This window comes from Bombina bombina, chromosome 5, assembly GCF_027579735.1.
Source record: "Bombina bombina isolate aBomBom1 chromosome 5, aBomBom1.pri, whole genome shotgun sequence".
Classification (NCBI taxonomy): domain Eukaryota; kingdom Metazoa; phylum Chordata; class Amphibia; order Anura; family Bombinatoridae; genus Bombina; species Bombina bombina.
This window is the reverse complement of record NC_069503.1, coordinates 629,611,909-629,630,800: the sequence shown is the minus strand read 5'-3', so window position 1 is coordinate 629,630,800 and position 18,892 is coordinate 629,611,909. Positions and strand designations below refer to the sequence as shown.

Here is an 18,892-nt window from a genome sequence, read left to right as displayed (position 1 = left end):
TCCTTCAGTTCAGGCCCGAATAGGGTCTTACCTTTGAAAGGAATAGCTAACAGCTTAGATTTTGATGACACATCAGCAGACCAGGACTTAAGCCATAACGCTCTACGCGCTAAAATCGCAAAACCTGCATTCTTTGCCGCTAATTTAGCCATTTGAAAAGCGGCATCTGTAATAAAAGAATTATCTAACTTGAGAGCCTTAATTCTATCCAAAATATCATTTAATGGCGTCTCAACCTTAAGAGACTCCTCTAGAGCCTCAAACCAAAAAGCAGCTGCAGTAGTTACAGGAACAATGCATGCTATAGGTTGTAGAAGAAAACCCTGATGAATAAACAATTTCTTTAGAAGACCCTCTAATTTTTTATCCATAGGATCTTTGAAAGCACAACTGTCCTCAATAAGTATAGTTGTACGCTTAGCCAGGGTAGAAATAGCTCCCTCCACCTTAGGGACCGTCTGCCACGAATCCTGAATGGTGTCAGATATGGGAAACATTTTCTTAAAAGTAGGAGGGGGAGAGAACGGAATGTCTGGTCTATCCCATTCCTTAGTAACAATGTCCAAAATCCTCTTAGGGACTGAAAAAACATTAGTGTAGGTAGGGACCTCTAGATATCTATCCATTTTACACAATTTTTCTGGTGGTATTACAATAGGGTCACAATCATCCAGAGTCGCTAAAACCTCCCTGAGTAACAAGCGGAGGTGTTCAAGCTTAAACTTAAAGGCCGTCATATCTGAGTCTGTTTGAGGGAACATCTTTCCTGAATCAGAAAGCTCTCCCTCAGACAGCAATTCCCCCACCCCCAAATCAGAACACTGTGAGGGTACATCGGAGATGGCCAATAAAGCATCAGAGGGCTCAGCATTTACTCTAATACCAGACCTACTGCGCTTACCCTGTAAACCAGGCAGTTTAGATAATACCTCTGTAAGGGTAGTAGACATAACTGCAGCCATATCTTGCAGGGTGAAAGAATTAGACGCACTAGAAGTACTTGGCGTAGCTTGGGCGGGCGTTAAAGGTTTTGACACTTGGGGAGTAGATGGCTTTCCTCAATGTCAGACATGTTAAAACAGGCTAGCAATGACCACAAACAGACTTGAAAACACTTTATTTTGTGAAAAAAATGATCTAAAAAAACGGTACTGCGCCTTTAAGAGAAAAAAAGCATAGAATTTTTCCAAAACTGCTTTAAACGATAAAAATTATCACAATTTTATGATAAATGCATCCCAACTTGTCAGCTAAGTTTGCCCCACAAGGAAAGGAATACTTAACCCTTAAGACCAAAAAACCATTGTGCTAAAAAACATTAAATTCAAACAAAAACACCCCCTGCACCTACCTGACCTCAGGGGTCAGCAAAATCGGATTAACCCTTCGATTAGGCCCAAACTGTCTCTGAAAGGTCCACTGGAGTTGGAGCTTGCTGCTTGTCTGGGAAAAACAACTGCGCAACTGAGGCGCGAAAATAGGCCCCGCCCATCCCACTCGATGTCTCACAGCCTAAAATAACCGCACCAGAGCGGTCTAAAACCTAGCCATGTGGGTTCATATATCCATTTAGTGAAGCCATGTGTACCCTCCATTCATAAAATAAAGTAAAAACGTTTGCCATAAAAAAACGTTATCTTTAACTCCCAACATAGAAACGTTTGCCCACAAACATATCATCAGTGTCAACCATTTTTTTATAGCCCAATATACAGGTCCAGTAATACCCCTCTCTTATGCATTAGGATTACTGCTTACCCTTTCCCTCATGGGGATACGGTCAGCCAATTCTGAAATAACAGTCTCTCCAGAAAAAAATGACTGAGCATACCTCAATGCTTGTAGCATGAAAACCGTTCCTCACACTGAAGTTTCTTAAGTACTCCTCAGCCATTCTGTGGGAACTACTCTGGTTCTTAGTAACAACTGCTAAGATCATCAGTCTCCAGGCAGAAGTCTTCATCCATCTGCTGCCTGAGAAAAAATAGCACTCACCGGTACCATTTAAAATAAAAAACTCTTGCTTGAAGAAAATAAAAACTAACATTTTATCACCTCTTTCACTTTACCCTTCCTATTACTTAGAGTAGGCAAAGAGAATGACTGGGGGGTGGAGTCAAGGGAGGAGCTATATAGACAGCTCTACTGTGGTGCTCTTTGCCCCTTCCTGTTAGCAGGAGGATAATATCCCACAAGTAAAGGATGAATCCGTGGACTCATCGTATCTTATAGAAGAAAGATGAGGGATATCTCCTTAGATTGTTCTATTTTAAGAGAGAAAGTTGTTCTAAAGAATAAAAGGGTTCTAGCCTCTGTAGTATTAAGGTTAAGGTCCCAAAGAGAGGTGGCAATAGGGAGCTGTTCTTGGGAGAAAAAAAAAAAGGTGAGCTTATTGGATCTTTAAATTGGATTTGTTAGAACAAAAATTATTTTTTAATTTCTTTTTGGAAAATTTAGATAACTTAGGAAAATGGAATGTCATATTGTTATAATGTTGGAAATTAATCGTGTTTTTATACCACTAGGGGCCTCCAGATCTGTGTAGACATCGTCAATTTATTTTAATTTTAAGTGATGGGAACAATACCTTTAAATTTGAGGGGGAGGAGTTTTTTTTACCCTCCTATAAATATTCTAATGTAATAAGGATTGTGCTTGACATGATTGATGGGTAACACCCGAAACATTGTCAGTGTTGTGGTTTTGGACCAAATAAAAAGATGAAGAATTTTGTATTGAGAGTGCTGCTACATTGGAAATTGTTGGGGACTGTGATGCAGAGTCCTGGGGTAAGATTGCACCTCTTGAGAAATTACACGTGTGCTGAACCATATTGGATTCTTCTTCTATCTGGTTACACATGAGATAGTGATATTGCTCAAGAGATAATGGATTGGCTATTAAAAAGATGAAGAATTTTGTATTGAGAGTGCTGCCACATTGGAAATTGTTGGGGACTGTGATGCAGAGTCCTGGGGTAAGATTGCACCTCTTGAGAAATTACACGTGTGCTGAACCATATTGGATTCTTCTTCTTTCTGGTTACACATGAGATAGTCATATTGCTCAAGAGATAATGGATTGGCTATCTGCCCTTTCCTTTTTCTAAGTGTAGATATACATGGGCTCTTCCAATTTCTAGGTATCAGCTGTTTTGCACCATGTATAAAACATGTTTTAATGTAAGTTGACAGACTAAAGGATCTAATGGCAATTTGCACAAAATACTGCATTAATTTCTTTGCAAACAGCTTCCCAGAAAGGCCTTATTTTTGGGCAAGACCACCATATATGATCAAGAGTTCCTACAGCACCACAGTTCCTCCAGCAGAGCTTACTGGATTGGGGGGTGTATTGTAGATAATATATGCAGATAAGGTACCATCTAGTTAGCAGTTTAGCGATGGTATTCAATATACTTCTTGAGAGAGGATTTAGCTGTTTTTGTAAAGATAGCATTCTATTTTTGCCTTAATATAATTACTTCCAGTTCTTCAGGACATTGTCTAGTATAGGTTGGTTATTTACTGCACTGATGCATTGTTTGTAAGCAGTTGAAAGTGTGCCTTTCATGTGTGCTATATAATGAACAGCATAAAGATTTAAATGGATACAGCCGCCTGTGCAGTTTTGATTTGTCCCTTTGTGCAAGAAATGAGACAATTGGGGATATTGAAGCCATTGAAAAAAACATTTCCAAGCTTGCCTGTAATTTTATTTTATTCCCTCACTGTACTGAATAAAAGGTTATCAGGTTACGCAGAGTATTGGTTCAGATAGAAAATGTTTTTTATCCAATTAAAATTGTGGATGATATAGAATCAGTGTTGAGGGCAGATGTTGAGAATGAGACACTCCAGGTGCCAATAATTTCAGCTATCAGCGGGTATCTAATTTTAGTCAAAGGACCAATAAATGCAATAGATTTTGCATAATCATCAAATGCATGATAAAAAGACACTGCAATAGAAATTAGTCTGACATAGTTACATTCTCCCTGTATCAGGTGACAGCCATCATCGAATCACAAATGCATATATGTATATTCTGTGAATTCCTGCACATGCTCTGTCATGACTCAAAAAGTGTAAACACATGACAACTGTGCACATTTTGTTAATGTAAGTAAATTGGAAAGGTGTTAAAATGTACATGCTCTATCTGAATCATTAAATTTAATTTTGACTTGAGTTTCCCTTTAAGTCAGCTAATTTCTGTAGCCAATGAAAGAAATGTTGTTTAATTCCAGGAATGCATTTGTCATCATCTGTTTCTTTGTATTACCACTAAAGTGTACTCCTTGCCAATATTTTTAAATTTGTACCATCAGATAAAGTTTAATTGATCTATTTTTAGTATGACATTAGTAAAAGATATTTACAGAATATTTCAAGTTTTAAATGATCTGTACCTTTATTAAGTAGAATAGAATTATGCTGCATAAATAGTGCTCTGTTCCTGTTTCCAGTATCCATAATAAGATGTTATATTTAATCATCACGTGTCTATTAAAGGGACATAATACTCATATGCTAAATCACTTGAAACTGATGCAGTATAACTGTAAAAAGCTGACAGGAAAATATCACCTGAACATCTCTATGTAAAAAAGGAAGATATTTTACCTCACAATCTCCTCAGCTCAGCAGAGTAAGTTCTGTGTAAAAAGTTATACTCAGCTGCTCCCAGCTGCAGGTAAAAAAAAATTAAAAAAATGAAGAAATGAACAGCAGCCAATCAGCATCAGCAGTGCTGAAGTCATGAACTCTTACTGTGATCTCATGAGATTTGACTTAACTCTCATGAGATTTTATAGTAAGCTTCCTTTAACTGATTGGTGAAATAATATGAGAGTGCACGATGCTAGTCCCTTCAGATGTCCCAGGACAAACACACTAAAATGCTGCTTAGAAATCCTTTACAATGGGAGGTGGCTACTGAGGAACTTTTGAGGTAAAATATCTTTCTTTTTTACATAGAGATGTTCAGGTGATATTTTCTAATCAGCTTTTTACAGCTATGCTGCATCACTTTCAAGTGTTTAAACATTTGGTTATTATGGCCCTTTAATAGCAGATATTTAGGAGCAACATTCCTTCCCAACCCATAAAGGGACCAAAAAAAATCAAAATTTAATTCCCTATAGAATGTTTAATTATGCATAATTAAAAACTTTGCAATGCACTTTCATGATTTATTTTCCGTGGAATGTAAACGACTGCGACTCCTACATGCTGAGCAGATATTGGTTAATATGTGCAGGAGTTCAGGAAGCACTTTTTGGCTTATTTTTCCTTCATTTTTAGAGTGTAGCAATGCTTCCTACGGATGCCAACATTTCCAGCTACCAGACAGGAAATTGGTATTTGGCTATTTACAGCACGTTTCTAACTCTAAACATTCATTTGGAGTGGACTAGGGCCTTACCAAGGCCATTTTCATTCTCCTTGCACTGAGCGGAGGGAGGTGCGTTAGAGAATTAGGCACATTGTTTAATAGTGGCCATAAATTATTGTGTTTCTTTTAGAATATATATAACATACTTAATGTAACATTTTAGTTAAAGGACCATTATAGCCAGAAATTGCCTCTGACCCAATCAGCAGCACAACCTAGCTGTGTAACTATCGCTCTGCTGATTGGATCAGCGTTAATTTCCACTCAAGAACAACAATGTTCTGTGGGTCTTTAGTGGTACTTCTACTATGTGTTTAACCCCTTTGTGTGAATACTTTTCCATTATATATAGAATCCATACAGGATAACACTATTGAATGTCCCTTATTTTTCACAAGGAGAATATTTTAAAGTTGATACTTCAATACAAAATTGCAGTCAGGTTTTCTTTTTTCAACTGCATGATCATGATCTGTGGTACATTATTGAATACACAAATATCCTTTTACAGAATTTTTTTTTCTCCCCACATTGAGTTTCAGTAAAAACTCTTACAGATAGAAACTGGATGGTAATTGCTGAGATTTACAGGGACATGTATTTCTGAGATACAACCATGAAAAGGTGCATGTATTGCTGTAGGGACCAATGAATCCACTCCATTGCTCTGATTCTTGTAACTTTCAATTCCTTGGCATGGTGCTAAATTCTGTTGTGTTTCACCATTACATTAAATGTTCTTATTTAAATTCCTACCTGCTTTTCTTCTCTGTTAACCCCATTTGGATATATAAATCCAAAGTGCATGGTATCCCTTTAACTCTCTGTTCTGTGAAATCCTTTTTTTGCAACCAGACATTTTCTCTAAAGGAGAGCGAGATGGAGACCTCCATTGAGCTCAGATGTCTACATTCTCCACCAAAAGATGTTGCAGATGGAAACTCCAACCATTTACCAGACACAGTAATAATATTTAACAATTTATTTATTTTCTTCCTTAGACGACCATAACAGGTTATAACAGATCGATAAATCAAAACAAAATGGTTATATGTCTGCCGAGGGCATTAAACACTCCATCTTGTCCAATAAGTTCTAAATAAATTAGACATCCTTTATCACAATTAATAATTAAACCATTTCTCCTTGAGATGTATTTAATTAGGTAAATGGAAACAGGTTTTATGGTATGGACTTCTTAAAATATAGGTAGTTTTACCTACAAGATCTATACAGATATTTTAGCAGATTAAATGAGTGTTTAAAATGATATCTTAGTACACAACATTTTTAATGTTGTTCCATGTTTTTATTCATTTTTATCAACTAATAATTTCTATTATACACCACAAAATGGTTATCATAAATATATAATTCATCCAACAGTACAGCAGCAATGCCAATAGTCACAAAGACAGCGCTCTAGAAAAGGCTAATTAAAATAATATAGGAAATAGAGTTGTTTCACTTATGGGAGAGGCTGCTCTGCCGTTAGTGAATTCAAGTCTTTGAATTGATCTACATGTTTTTTATTTTACTTGTACTTTCAAAATAGAACATAATAAATTTCACTCAAGCAATAAATGAAAATCTACCAGCACCAATACACAATATACAGAAAAAATAAAAACTGGATATAGCTCCAAAACAAAGAGCATACTTTGTGTTTTGGTTTCATTTTTTGTTCTCCAAATTTGCTCATAGAGCAATTTACATACTAATATAAATTATACTTTATTTTGACAACGCCAAATTCTGACATCTCAACTTGTCCATTTCCTGGCCAATGTTTCCTTCAGCTGTGTCACACATTGCAAGAAGAATCTGTAAAAATAAATAAATAAATACGGCACAGCATTTAGAAAGTGTTTAAAGTAAATCTTTATGTTATATACGCATATGTATCAGCAATTAGGCACTTCATTGCAATTTGCAAAATGAATGATTTAAAAATATAAAAAAACTGTCACTATGTTAGCAAAATTTACAATGTTATGCAGACCAGGGATCATACCTTTTAAAAAAATAATGTTACATAAGTCTGCACTATGTATAGAATTATGTAACATTATCCTAGCGACACCTTAAAAAACAAAAGCAATTAAGAGATTTACCCCACACACACACAAGTATACTTACCTTACGTTCCTCGCCAGCCTCTTCAGATTTTCTTTTTCTTCTCAAAAGTGCCTCACAGGTGCGCTGTGTAATCACAGCGTGCTCAATCGCGGCATAAAACTAAATGCAGCGCACTTCCGGCTTCACACAGCACAGCAGCGCACTACATTCAGTTCAATGGTGCAATTGGGCTCGCTGTGATTTGACAGTGCGGCTGTGATGCGCTTTTGAGAAGAAAAAAAAAAATCTGAAGACGGATGAGGAGCCAAAGACAAAGTATACCTTCAGGGGGTTAAATCTCTTAATCTCGTTTGTTTTTTAAGGTGTCGCTAGGATAATGTTACATAATGCTGCACATAGTCCCTTTAAAGTAAACAATTATGACTTGCAAGTTTTCATTACAAAAACACATTAAAAACGCTATGGAAGGGGGCGTTTATGAACAGCGATCAGGAGCGGTCGCATTTTCCCAGAGATCCTGCTGATCTCTCATTAATCCGCCGGTTTATAGAGGCATCGTACAGCATCAAAACCTCACTTACCATACATAATGCAATACTGCTCAGAAGAGCATTATATCCTGAAGATTTTGCTGTATTCCTGACGTTGGAGCTCTGCATTGGACTATAGAGGCTTGCTAACAGGCAGCGCTACCCCCCTCGGCTTGTCGAAGTACCTTGCCTCATTTGAGCATAAAACCACCTTGTGCAGATTCTACTCCCCTTGCTTTGCAAATAACAAAGACACCAAGAGCCTTACGTATAAAGAAGCGATAAGCTACATAGCAAAGATCCAAGCAACCCAGAAAGAAAATGGCGACCATGGCAGACATGGATTTACTAATCCATTCCAACCCTCACTACACAAACTTTGAAAGGCTTATGAAGAAGCTGCTTGAAAGAGCCCCATATGATATTCTGATGAACAAATTGTGCACTAATACTATGCCACAAGAAGCTACCGACAAAACCTGGAAACTTGACATTCAGAGCGGTGCTATGAAAACTGCGCACATAGCGGAAACAATTTACATGCAACAGGGGCCTACAATCAAACCAAAAATCTCTTGGTCAGGAGAACCATCAACCACTACGGAGCTCCCAGCAAACTTTACCAACCTACCTGATAATGTCACCGGCTCCACTGGTAAGCACTCACACACAAGAGATCACTGCTTGGACAACATGACATCATCTATACCGGAACGCAGCAAGGGGCTATTTCAGGCTTCTCAAACAGGTCAGAAATTGGCGCAGAATAGGCTTTTTAGGGGACTTGGGGGGTCCCCCGGACAGCTAAGATCATTAAGTTGCCAAGCCTTTTGCCTTACAACACCCTCTTGGCTGGCAAACAGAGTGATCCCGGAGTAAAGCTCACAGGCTCGGTCAGATTACACGGCTCCACACAGCCAATAATTCATACGGAACCGCAACATGTCGAAATGCCAATAAAACTCCTAACCCTAATGACTTGGTTCAACAACCATTTACAAAGAACTCCACTGACTTCCCTAGAAACCGGTCTCTATGATCAGGCAGAACCAGGGGGCTGACAGAATAAACTTCATACTAGGGTCACCAGATCCTTATATTGCAGTCGGTGGTAATCGTATAAAGTTATAGTGTTATTCAGTTGTGAATTGTGTTTGATTATCACACTACTTAGTTTACAAAATCTCCTTTATTGTTTTAAATCTGTCACTTTGACTGTAACTGTTATAGATATGGAATGTTTTTTTGCGGCAATAGAATCTACTTCACAATAGTTATGTATTGCACCATCCCAAAGCTCCAACCCTCTTTAAGCGGCCTGTGGTCGGGCTGCGGAGAGGAAGATAGTAGAATGTAATAGCTTAAGTGGATGACCTTTACTTCATCGATTATTAACTCAATTGTTAACCCATAGTTATTCTAGCAGTGAAATATAATATTTTTTTTTGTTTTTGTTTTTCAAAAGCTTTATTGCAAATTTGTAGAAGGCAGTACAACATATATGGGGACTACAAGTCTGCTTCATTTGTTCAATAAATCGTTTTTATACTAATACTTCTAGGCATTTTTATATCTAATATCAAGTCAATTCAAAACCAAATAAAATTAAATCTAACTGAACTATCTTAAATTAAACTAGGTGCTGGTTAAGATTATCATTTGTGAAGTCTATATCTTGGAGTATTCCATTGTGCTGTCTAAAAGTGTTCCCCATATGTAGGACTTAAGGCATTGGTTACTGGTTATTCCAGAGGCTTATACTGAGCTTGTTTTTGCTTTAACAGGAGGGGCCTCCAGCCGCCAGGTCGTCTGTCACAGTCTCGTCTATTGGGCAGTCAGTGTTTCTAGGAAGGGAATGTAGTGAGTCCTCCCATATGAATCTCATGTCTTGTGCAATGGGGAGTTTCTGTCTTTTTAGGTAGCCATACTCTTCCATCTCAAGGAACCCTGTGACTTTTTCTATCCATGCATGAGCCAATAGGGGTTATTGGGTTTTCCAATTCAATGCTATAAGGGATTTTGCTCCGTTCAAGCCTACCTATAACAATTGTCTTCTGAGTCTGCAAGGGAATTCTGGTAGTTTGTTTAGCAGTGCTATACTTGGTGTCAATTTAAAAGCTGTAGTCAGAATTTTGCGAAAGTGAGTCTCTACCTGGTCCCATAATTGTCTTAGTTGTGCGCAGTCCCACCACGTGTCTAAAAGCTACCTCTAGTTTTGCATCCTCTCCAGCAATAAGCATTGGCTGTTATGTATATAGAGTGTATACATCTAGGGGTGAGGTACCACCGCATTAGAACTTTATAATTTAATTCTAATATTTTAGGGGAGGTTAAAGACTTTTGAGTATTACGGAATATAAGTTCCCATTCTTTAGATGTATAGGTCTCGCCTAATTCCTCCTGCCATCTCTACACGTAAGATGGAAGATTAGTGAGTTGTGGGTTCTGTAGCAATGAGCGCATTTTTGAAAGTGAATGTGGGAGATGTGTGCCAGTCAAACAGAGTTTCTCAAAAGAAGTGAGAGGTCGCATAAAATCAGCCCTATAGGGTGATGTGAGAATTAAATGTGTAAGTTGCATGTATTTTAACCATGAGGCATAGGTTTCACCTGCCACCTCCATCAGCTGTTCTGTGTTTAACAATCTGCCATCCTTCATAAATTTAACCAGTGGTGTGGTATAGGTCCACTCTGTTGACCCCTGATAATTGTCGTCTAGTCCTCCTTTGAGTTCAGCGTTATTTGGTATAGGGAATAGTGGGGATTTAGGACCCGTAATATAGCTGTTATGTGTGATCAGTTTGTCCCAAGACTCAAAGAAGTGGCTATGTATTGAGAGTGTCTTGCAATGTAGTGGTCGTAAAGTTTTTGGGACCCAGCACAATGCTCCAACCGAAGGGGCTTGTATTATGTGAGAATCAATAGTTACCCAAGTCTTATGTTCTCCAGAGTTATGCCAGTCTAATACCCTCTGTAAGGTCATAGCATCCAAATATGTCGAGATACAGGGGAGCCCCAGGCCTCCTATTGCGCCCGACCTGTACATTGTATTCCTGTTGATCCTTGGCTTACTTTTCCCCCATATGAATGCATTTATGTGTTTTTGTAACTGCGTTGTGAACCAGTTTGGAAGATGTACCGGAAGAGCCTGTAGTATATGTATAAAATTCTGGGCAATGTTGTCATTTTTATGCATTGTGTGCGCCCCCACCACGAAAGGGGTTTATTAGACCAGGTGTTGAGATCTCGTTGGACCGAGTGTAGAAGGGTGACAAAGTTCAACTGAAAAAGGTCTCTAGGTTTCGGGGATAAGTGTATTCCCAGGTATTTTGTGTACTTGTACTGGAGTTTAGCAGGCATACCAATGATAAAGAATTGAATTCTTCGCGGGACAGGGATATATTTAGGATTTCCGATTTGGTTGGATTCACTAAGAAGTTAGAATATCTCCCAAACCTATCTAGTTCGACCATGATCTCCTTGACCGAGTTACAAGGGTCTCTAACTGTGAAGAGGACGTCATCTGCATATAGTGCTATTTTGAAACTGTTATTTCCCATTTCTATTCCCTTAATAAGTTGATTTCTCCTAACGTGTGACGCTAGTACCTCCATTGTTATGACAAATAGCAACGGCGACCATTCACCTTTGCTTGGGCTGTGGGGCGTGTATATAAGCCAAATATTCTATGGAGTATGTTTGGGCCTAAACCGATCTTTGTTAGAGTACCCCAGAGAAATTGCCAGTCAATTCGGTCGAAGGCCTTTTCCGCGTCTGTTGTTACAAAGACCGTCGGGATTTTATAGTGTGTCGCATAGGACATTAGGGTTAAGGCTCTGATGGTATTATCTCTGGCCTCCCTTCGGGGTACGAATCCTACTTGATCTAAATGTATTATTTCCGGGAGAATTTTATTTAACCGTTTGGCAAGTATTTTACCCATAATTTTTAAGTCAGTATTCAACAAGGAAATTGGCCTGTAACTCTTAGTGTCGGTGGGTGTCTTATCGGGTTTTAAAATAATGGAGATATGTGCTAGTTGCATCTCTGGAAGTAGTTCTTGCCCCTTGTCTAAGGTTTTAAACAGTCTGAGCAAATGTGGTGCTAAGAGAGACTTGTATTTTTTATAGTACGAGTTAGTTAGGCCATCTGGCCCTGGACTCTTTCCCGAGGGTAGGGTCGATATGGCAGACAAAATCTCTTGTAAGGTGATAGGTGTTTCTAGTTCTTTCACCAATGAGGAGGTAATTGTGGGCAGGTCAGCTGCCTTTATATAATCTAACATGTCTGCCTGCATATTTTGTTGTTGTCGTGGTGGGAGATTATAGAGCTCTCTGTAATAGGCACCAAAGTGGTTTGCCATCTCCATGCTATCTAATAGTGTTCGGTTATCTGTAGTGATAAATTTACTAATCTGGGATTTTACATGTCTGGATTTTAATGCTTTAACTAAGCGAGGGCCAATTCTATTGCCTTCATAAAAGAAGTTTTTTTTTCAATGTTAGTGCTCTACGTTGTGCCTCTTGTTAGCAGCGCGAGAATATCCCCTCTAAGTTTCGTGACATGGGAGAGTAATAAACGATCTTTGGGTGTTTGTTTATGTTTCAGTTCCGCCTGATTCAATTTTGATGTCAATGTTGTAATGGATAAATTATAATTTTTCTTCCAATGGGCCTTAAGTTTCATGCATTCCCCTTTTATTACCGCCTTGTGTGCTTCCCAAATGAATTTAGGTTGTGTTTCAGTATTGTTATTGAATTGGAAATATTCTGTCAATGATTTATTGATTGCTTCTTGTGTTTCCGGGTAATGTATCAGTGACTCATCTAACCGCCATATGAAAGGGACTACTGGCTTTTCCGGCCAGTCGAGAACTATACTAGTGGCTGAGTGATCCGACCATGGTGTAGATTGAATGTCAGAGTCTACTAATAAGGACAAGTGATTCCTGTCAATAAATAGGTGTATATGTCGACCAAGGATGGGAATAGAATGTATAGTTACGCTGCTCCAGGTGTTGTATTCTCCACCCGTCTGTTAAGCCCAATTGGTCCAGGCAAAAGTACAGTGTGTTTGGGGCTCTATTGCCGTAACCTGTGGACCCAGTGGATGTATCTAGAGTAGGGTCGAGTGTTGTGTTCAAATCCCCTCCCATTATAAGTATTCCCTTCTGATGTTCTATGATTAGCGAGTGTAATTGTTGATAGAACCTGTGTTTAGTTTAGTTTTTTTTTATTGTAATAGGGCTATTAGAGTAGGTGTAATTAGTTTAAATATCTGTAATTTGTTTATTATTTTCTGTAATTTAGTGTGTTTTTTTTTGTACTTTAGCTAATTTAATTTAATTTAGCTAATTGTATGTAATCTATTTAATTGTATTTAATTTAGTAAATTTATTTAATTATAGTGTAGTGTTAGGTGTTAGTGTAACTTAGGTTAGGTTTTATTTTACAGGTACTTTTGTATTTATTTTAGCTAGGTAGTTATTAAATAGTTAATAACTATTTAATAACTATTCTACCTAGTTAAAATAAATACAAACTTGCCTGTAAAATAAAAATAAACCCTAAGCTAGCTACAATGTAACTATAAGTTATATTGTAGCTAGCTTAGGGTTTATTTTATAGGTAAGTATTTAGTTTTAAATAGGAATAATTTAGTTAATGATAGGAATATTTATTTAGATTTCTTTTAATTATATTTAAGTTAGTGGGTGTTAGGTTTAGGGTTAGACTTAGGTTTAGGGGTTAATAACTTTAATATAGTGGCTGCGACGTTGGGGCAGCAGATTAGGGGTTAATAAATTTAGGAAGGTGGCGGCGATGTCAGGGACGGCAGATTAGGGGTTAATAATATTTAAATAGGAAAGTCTAAGTGGAAAAATAGTCAAACTAATGAAAGGTTAGCAGCTACACCTCAAAGAAACACTATACCTCTCAAATGATAGTGTAAAATGGTAAATGTGAAAAATGGTCAGCAGGTGGCGCTATAGGATAATAAATTACTGAATTACTATACTCTGTAACAATAACTGCTAAATTTGTTTACAATGTTAATTTGGCTAGATACTTTGTAACAATTAATCACAATCTCTATATGTAAGTGTACAATACAATTTATTAAAATTTCATAAATACTAATACATATCACATTTAAAAAAATAAAATAAAATTACCAATACATATATACAATTTTTAAATTGACACCGGTGTCAGTATTCCAACATTAATAAAAGTACTATTTGAAAAAAAACAATTAATATGTCAGAAATTAATATCTCAGCAAGCATGCATTCAAAGTCCGTTTAGCATAAAACACAGCTATTATATATGATATGTTTCTCGGCGGTGACAATATCCACCACTTAAGCAATGTATGAAAAACAAATGGATTATTTGCAGGTTCGTTATCCAGACAATACACTGTTCAATAAGATGATACACTGTTTTTGCAGATTCGTTATACACTGTTCATAGGGGTATTACACCGGTCTTGCAGATTCGTTAAAAAAACAGATGTCCTTTGAATTTTTTTATATATTTCGTTTAGGTGTTTTATTATGTTTTAACTGATTGCAGTAAAATGACAAAAAATGTACCTTAGTAGCCGTTTTTAGGCTGTAGTTTGCTGTGCTGTGTGATCCTTGATACAGCTCACCTTTTAGGTGCAGATCGAAAATACAGGCAGAACTTTACTTATCCTTGAAGTAAGCTCCACAACGGCTAACCTTTCAGGACCTGATGATCCTAAGGTTCCGTCCTGCTTACCTGGCTGAGGGTATTATGAAAATTTTCTTCTCTTTAGACGGAGTACGTTTAGTTGCAGCTAGGGCGTTTTAACCGGTATAGTAATTTTAAGCAACTTTCTAATTTACTCCTATTATCAAATTCTTTTCATTCTCTTGGTATCTTTATTTGAAATGCAAAAAACAGAATTTATGTTTACCTGATAAATTACTTTCTCCAACGGTGTGTCCGGTCCACGGCGTCATCCTTACTTGTGGGATATTCTCCTCCCCAACAGGAAATGGCAAAGAGCCCAGCAAAGCTGGTCACATGATCCCTCCTAGGCTCCGCCTACCCCAGTCATTCGACCGACGTTAAGGAGGAATATTTGCATAGGAGAAACCATATGATACCGTGGTGACTGTAGTTAAAGAAAATAAAATATCAGACCTGATTAAAAAACCAGGGCGGGCCGTGGACCGGACACACCGTTGGAGAAAGTAATTTATCAGGTAAACATAAATTCTGTTTTCTCCAACATAGGTGTGTCCGGTCCACGGCGTCATCCTTACTTGTGGGAACCAATACCAAAGCTTTAGGACACGGATGAAGGGAGGGAGCAAATCAGGTCACCTAAATGGAAGGCACCACGGCTTGCAAAACCTTTCTCCCAAAAATAGCCTCAGAAGAAGCAAAAGTATCAAACTTGTAAAATTTGGTAAAAGTGTGCAGTGAAGACCAAGTCGCTGCCCTACATATCTGATCAACAGAAGCCTCGTTCTTGAAGGCCCATGTGGAAGCCACAGCCCTAGTGGAATGAGCTGTGATTCTTTCAGGAGGCTGCCGTCCGGCAGTCACATAAGCCAATCTGATGATGCTTTTAAACCAAAAAGAGAGAGAGGTAGAAGTTGCTTTTTGACCTCTCCTTTTACCAGAATAAACAACAAACAAAGAAGATGTTTGTCTAAAATCCTTTGTAGCATCTAAATAGAATTTTAGAGCGCGAACAACATCCAAATTGTGCAACAAACGTTCCTTCTTCGAAACTGGTTTCGGACACAAAGAAGGCACGACTATCTCCTGGTTAATGTTTTTGTTAGAAACAACCTTTGGAAGAAAACCAGGTTTAGTACGTAAAACCACCTTATCTGCATGGAACACCAGATAAGGAGGAGAACACTGCAGAGCAGATAATTCTGAAACTCTTCTAGCAGAAGAAATATCAACGGAATGTAAGGGTTCAAACGGAACCCCCTGAAGAACTGAAAGAACTAAGTTGAGACTCCAAGGAGGAGTCAAAGGTTTGTAAACAGGCTTGATTCTAACCAGAGCCTGAACAAAGGCTTGAACATCTGGCACAGCTGCCAGCTTTTTGTGAAGTAACACAGACAAGGCAGAAATCTGTCCCTTCAAGGAACTTGCAGATAATCCTTTCTCCAATCCTTCTTGAAGAAAGGATAGAATCTTAGGAATCTTTACCTTGTCCCAAGGGAATCCTTTAGATTCACACCAACAGATATATTTTTTCCATATTTTGTGGTAAATTTTTCTAGTTACAGGCTTTCTGGCCTGAACAAGAGTATCAATAACAGAATCTGAGAACCCTCGTTTTGATAAGATCAAACGTTCAATCTCCAAGCAGTCAGCTGGAGTGAGACCAGATTCGGATGTTCGAACGGACCTTGAACAAGAAGGTCTCGTCTCAAAGGTAGCTTCCATGGTGGAGCCGATGACATATTCACCAGATCTGCATACCAAGTCCTGCGTGGCCACGCAGGAGCTATCAAGATCACCGACGCCCTCTCCTGATTGATCCTGGCTACCAGCCTGGGGATGAGAGGAAACGGCGGGAATACATAAGCTAGTTTGAAGGTCCAAGGTGCTACTAGTGCATCTACTAGAGTCGCCTTGGGATCCCTGGATCTGGACCCGTAGCAAGGAACCTTGAAGTTCTGACGAGAGGCCATCAGATCCATGTCTGGAATGCCCCACAGTTGAGTAATTTGGGCAAAGATTTCCGGATGGAGTTCCCACTCCCCTGGATGTAATGTCTGACGACTCAGAAAATCCGCTTCCCAATTTTCCACTCCTGGGATGTGGATTGCAGACAGGTGGCAGGAGTGAGTCTCCGCCCATTGAATGATTTTGGTCACTTCTTCCATCGCCAGGGAACTCCTTGTTCCCCCCTGATGGTTGATGTACGCAACAGTCGTCATGTTGTCTGATTGAAACCGTATGAACTTGGCCTTTGCTAGCTGAGGCCAAGCCTTGAGAGCATTGAATATCGCTCTCAGTTCCAGAATATTTATCGGTAGAAGAGATTCTTCCCGAGACCAAAGACCCTGAGCTTTCAGGGGTCCCCAGACCGCGCCCCAGCCCATCAGACTGGCGTCGGTCGTGACAATGACCCACTCTGGTCTGCGGAAGGTCATCCCTTGTGACAGGTTGTCCAGGGACAGCCACCAACGGAGTGAGTCTCTGGTCCTCTGATTTACTTGTATCTTCGGAGACAAGTCTGTATAGTCCCCATTCCACTGACTGAGCATGCACAGTTGTAATGGTCTTAGATGAATGCGCGCAAAAGGAACTATGTCCATTGCCGCTACCATCAAACCTATTACTTCCATGCACTGCGCTATGGAAGGAAGAGGAACGGAATGAAGTGTTTGACAAGAGTTTAGAAGTTTTGTTTTTCTGGCCTCTGTCAGAAAAATCCTCATTTCTAAGGAGTCTATTATTGTTCCCAAGAAGGGAACCCTTGTCGACGGAGATAGAGAACTCTTTTCCACGTTCACTTTCCATCCGTGAGATCTGAGAAAGGCCAGGACTATGTCCGTGTGAGCCTTTGCTTGAGGAAGGGACGACGCTTGAATCAGAATGTCGTCCAAGTAAGGAACTACTGCAATGCCCCTTGGTCTTAGTACCGCTAGAAGGGACCCTAGTACCTTTGTGAAAATCCTTGGAGCAGTGGCTAATCCGAAAGGAAGCGCCACGAACTGGTAATGCTTGTCCAGGAATGCAAACCTTAGGAACCGATGATGTTCCTTGTGAATAGGAATATGTAGATACGCATCCTTTAAATCCACCGTGGTCATGAATTGACCTTCCTGGATGGAAGGAAGAATTGTTCGAATGGTTTCCATTTTGAACGATGGAACCTTGAGAAACTTGTTTAAGATCTTGAGATCTAAGATTGGTCTGAACGTTCCCTCTTTTTTGGGAACTACGAACAGATTGGAGTAGAACCCCATCCCTTGTTCTCCTAATGGAACAGGATGAATCACTCCCATTTTTAACAGGTCTTCTACACAATGTAAGAATGCCTGTCTCTTTATGTGGTCTGAAGACAATTGAGACCTGTGGAACCTCCCCCTTGGGGGAAGCCCCTTGAATTCCAGAAGATAACCTTGGGAGACTATTTCTAGTGCCCAAGGATCCAGAACATCTCTTGCCCAAGCCTGAGCGAAGAGAGAGAGTCTGCCCCCCACCAGATCCGGTCCCGGATCGGGGGCCAACATTTCATGCTGTCTTGGTAGCAGTGGCAGGTTTCTTGGCCTGCTTTCCCTTGTTCCAGCCTTGCATTGGTCTCCAGGCTGGCTTGGCTTGAGAAGTATTACCCTCTTGCTTAGAGGACGTAGCACTTGGGGCTGGTCCGTTTCTACGAAAGGGACGAAAATTAGGTTTATTTTTGGCCTTGAAAGACCTATCCTGAGGAAGGGCGTGGCCCTTACCCCCAGTGATATCAGAGATAATCTCTTTCAAGTCAGGGCCAAACAGCGTTTTCCCCTTGAAAGGAATGTTAAGTAGTTTGTTCTTGGAAGACGCATCCGCTGACCAAGATTTCAACCAAAGCGCTCTGCGCGCCACAATAGCAAACCCAGAATTCTTCGCCGCTAACCTAGCCAATTGCAAAGTGGCGTCTAGGGTGAAAGAATTAGCCAATTTGAGAGCACGGATTCTGTCCATAATCTCCTCATAAGGAGGAGAATCACTATCGATCGCCTTTACTAGCTCATCGAACCAGAAACACGCGGCTGTAGTGACAGGGACAATGCATGAAATTGGTTGTAGAAGGTAACCTTGCTGAACAAACATCTTTTTAAGCAAACCTTCTAATTTTTTATCCATAGGATCTTTGAAAGCACAACTATCTTCTATGGGT

The 18,892-nt window shown here is 39.3% G+C and overlaps 2 protein-coding genes across 2 annotated transcripts in view; one reads left to right on the top strand and one right to left on the bottom strand.

The window, feature by feature from the left end:
• Window positions 1–18,892, top strand: part of LOC128660657 (ropporin-1-like protein) — a 230,393-nt gene that overhangs the window by 49,603 nt on the left and 161,898 nt on the right. The gene's annotated exons all lie outside the window — the stretch shown is intronic.
• Window positions 6,365–18,892, bottom strand: part of BAG1 (BAG cochaperone 1) — a 131,980-nt gene continuing 119,452 nt past the window's right edge. Inside the window, exon 7 of the mRNA XM_053714592.1 lies at window positions 6,365–7,221. Within this exon, the coding sequence (XP_053570567.1) occupies window positions 7,132–7,221 (90 nt within the window). The 3' untranslated portion in view covers window positions 6,365–7,131. The remainder of the gene's footprint in view (window positions 7,222–18,892) is intronic.